This window comes from Osmerus mordax, chromosome 1 (assembly GCF_038355195.1).
Source record: "Osmerus mordax isolate fOsmMor3 chromosome 1, fOsmMor3.pri, whole genome shotgun sequence".
NCBI classification, from domain to species: Eukaryota; Metazoa; Chordata; class Actinopteri; order Osmeriformes; family Osmeridae; genus Osmerus; species Osmerus mordax.
The window spans coordinates 15,926,165-15,929,553 of NC_090050.1; the positions used below are offsets into that span (position 1 = coordinate 15,926,165).

The 3,389-nt window shown below is 43.8% G+C and overlaps 1 protein-coding gene across 1 annotated transcript; it reads right to left on the reverse strand.

Annotated features, from left to right (window-relative positions):
* LOC136954883 (claudin-16-like) lies at window positions 1-1,855 on the reverse strand. The gene is made up of 5 exons (XM_067248441.1): window positions 1,787-1,855; window positions 983-1,118; window positions 627-788; window positions 326-408; window positions 1-234 (listed from the first exon to the last, which is right to left on the reverse strand). The coding sequence occupies exons 1-5, from the start codon at window positions 1,820-1,822 to the stop codon at window positions 1-3; spliced, it is 651 nt and encodes a 216-aa protein (XP_067104542.1). The 5' UTR covers window positions 1,823-1,855.
* Window positions 1,856-3,389: the final 1,534 nt, after the last annotated feature.

A 3,389-nucleotide genomic window follows, 5' to 3' on the forward strand; every position in this document is an offset into this window, starting at 1 on the left:
TTATATGTAGGTCCTTTCACCAGGGGACCGTGGTTGGGTGTTGGTTGGAGTACGGCTTAGGCCCTTTTGTGCTGTCCGTGGAACCAGGTTCATCCCAATGACATCTCTCCTCTGAGACGCAGGTCTGATGGTCAGTATGGTGGTTGCTGAGGTCAAAATGCAGGCCACGCCTCCCACTCCCAGCCAATAGGACAGGCCCAATTCGTAAGTTATCCCTGGTATACCAAAAGCCACCTATTGGAGAGTGGTGCAGAGGAATGGAGAGTTCCTGAGAGACATAGTGAGGACTGCTGGATCAGAATGTGTCCTCAGACACCATACCCACCTCCTGCCTGTATCTGATGAAGGTATCCACGGCAAACCACAGCAGTCCTGCTGTTCCACACACCCCTGAAGGGAACAACATGTCTGCTCAAAACAACCCAAGGTATTTGGAGGTTATTGAACACACGCCCAAACCGAAACATGTGGGCAGTGGTGCAAAGATATGTGTAAAGCTTAATATGATTTTAATGTAACTCAGCTGTCAGCATTTAGGAATGACTACACCACCAAACTAGTAAACAACTTGAGTGGAGTTGAGCTTATTATTGAGTATGAGTTGGGGGTTGAGCTGTAATACTCACCTCCAACCAGTAAGAGGGCACCAGAGGCCCTCATCAATCTTCTCTTGTGGATAGAGTCACTGATTAACCTGGTGCACATCAGGCTAGGTGCCAGGAGGAGGTTAGAGATGGCTGACACTCCACATATTAACACCAATGCAACCCTCATAGATAAGATATTAGCTGCGAACAAGGTAAAAAAAAAAGACGAAACGTAAGTACTATTTAAACTCTAATCAATCACCAAGTTAAATAGGTTAAGCCTGTCTAATGTGTTTGGTTGCAGTAGCAGTAACTCAGGGTGTGTTCTAGTACATAGAAAATGGGTTCTAGAAAATAATCAACAGAAGAATGATAGTTGCTCGGCATGGCTTAACCTGGCTGGTGTTCCAGGTAGGACAGAGTGACATCACAGGTCCACATCCCAGCTACGTTGTCACGGATGCACTCTCCCCACAGTCCTCTACAGCGATAACTCAGGTCCACCGAGGAGAGAGGATCCTTAGCACCGCGCTGACACACACACATACACACTGTATGAGGATGTGTGGAGACTGCAGACTGGTGGCTACTGCTGTTCACTGCCCAAAACAAACTGCTACAGTTAAAGGGATGTGTGTGTGTGTGTGATCAGTGGTGGTGTTGTGGAAGAAATTGGGATTTCCTGTGTGCTTACATTATTCACTAATCAATAGAACTAGTCATTGGATACTAGTTAGTACGTTCTCATGTAAGCTTGCTATTAATAAGAGTATATTGTGTCTATGTGTCAGGGTTAATAGATGTTCGGGGTCAGGAGAAAGTACTGGCTAAACGTTCCTTGTCATGACTACAAGGAGAGCTCCAACTATGAACTCTCTAGTCTGAGAGTTGTCATGTGTTGGGAGCAGTGAATCTCTTTCTCTGAGACTGTTGTAACGTCATTACTGCCTGACTGTCACAATCTATGTTCACATTCTTGTGCCCTATAAAAGATGGTCCTCCGGCTTTCAGAGCTGGGAGAGACATGATAAAGAGACCTAAGCCTGGTGTTGTGTTGTCATTTATTGTCAGAGGTCTGGTTTTCTCTCCCAATTCTCTCTGCAGATTGATAAATACTTATTAAAATCCAGAACTCAACTGAACTTAGTCACTCAGTTTATGAAGAGACAGACAAAACACTTTCTTCATCAGTGTCCTACCCTCCAACAGTCAGAGAGAGCTGCAGACAGCAGCATGGCCAGAGAAGTGATCCCCAGAAGCAGAGCCAGCACCTCAGTTCCAGCCCTGCTCATGTCCCTGGTCCCTGGTCCCTGGTCCCTGGTCCTGTACCAGCCACACATTTCCTCTAGACGATACACACATGCACACACATGAATACTCAGGAAAGGCTTAAATGAAAGAGATGAAATAGAAGTATTCAGATTTACAAAATTGCTATTAAACGTTATGATATTTTACAGTAAAGTCATTATAAACTGAGAGAAGCTTATTGTACCTTTTTATTTGGGGTGGAAGTCTAATCCAAACGTCGGTTTATCCACATGAGATATACTCCTTGTGTCGTTCTCTGAAATCCCTGTTATACCAACAGTGTGTGTGTGTGTGTGTGTGTGCATATTACAGTGTTTTTTTGATTAGATTTTTTGGTGTTGAAGGTTAAAGTTGAGTGAGTCACAAGGCATTATCCATGCATGACCTTCTCAGGAACAGGAATTAGTGTGTACTTCCATCCTGTTCTGTTCTGTGGTCTCTCCTCTGTGGTGCCTCCCCTCCCCTTCCCCCCTCAATTAGAATGATGACTTTGACTTAAACTTTCCATCATCAAATAAAGAAAATACATAGACAGAATTTTCCCTTTACAACATTCCATTTAAGAATGTTCAAACATGGTGAGATAATCTTTAAATTGAGATGATCAGATAACACGAAACAGTGCATTAAAACACATCAGAGAAAAAGACAGAGGGAGAGAGAGAGAGAGAGAGAGAGAGAGAGAGAGAGATACAGTCTGAGTAGAGATGTTATGATTGATCACCACTGAATTATTAAAACGTCATCTCTGCCTGTGGACAGTGTGTGTTCCTCCCTCGGCCTGACGGGGGCAGTATTTGTTTTCAGAAGCCCACAGACCAATTACTGGTCTTCTTCACAGTGACTTAGTTCATGTGCATTTTATGTGATATTCATCCACTATCACAGAACTGGTAGGCCAGGAAGCGAAATACCAAATGCCAATTCTAAAGTTGATTGCATTAGGTATGATATGTCTTAATGGTTTCTCTCATTACTAAAGATTTGGACTCCTGTCTAATGGACCCATGTGCAAGGCAGCTCACCGGCTGAGCTCGGAAATTAGAAAATGACACTGTTAATACGCAGTGTGAGCTTTCACTAACAGGGTGCTGCCTATACTGGTTACCTAGAGCAACCAGCCGCGTGTCTGTGTGTGCATGTGTGTGTGTGTGTCTGTGTGTGCATGTGTGTGTGTGTGTGTGTGTGTGTGTGTGCAGGTGTGCATGTGTGTGTCTGTCTGTGTGTGTGTGTGTGTGTTCACAGGCATTTTAGCTACAGCTATATTGGTTTCTTTTTAAGTACACTGACTGTGTGGGGTTATTGCCATACTTACTTCTGTATGAATTGTTTGAATGTTAGGAGCAGAATAGATATGTGAAAGGATCTCTGTATAGTTTTGAATTGAACAAAGTCAGGGATTGATTATGTTTGATCTAAGACACACAACAACACATCTCCACAGAGCACACACTCTGGTTCTCTGCTGGCTGTCTTCAGGACAGACAGACT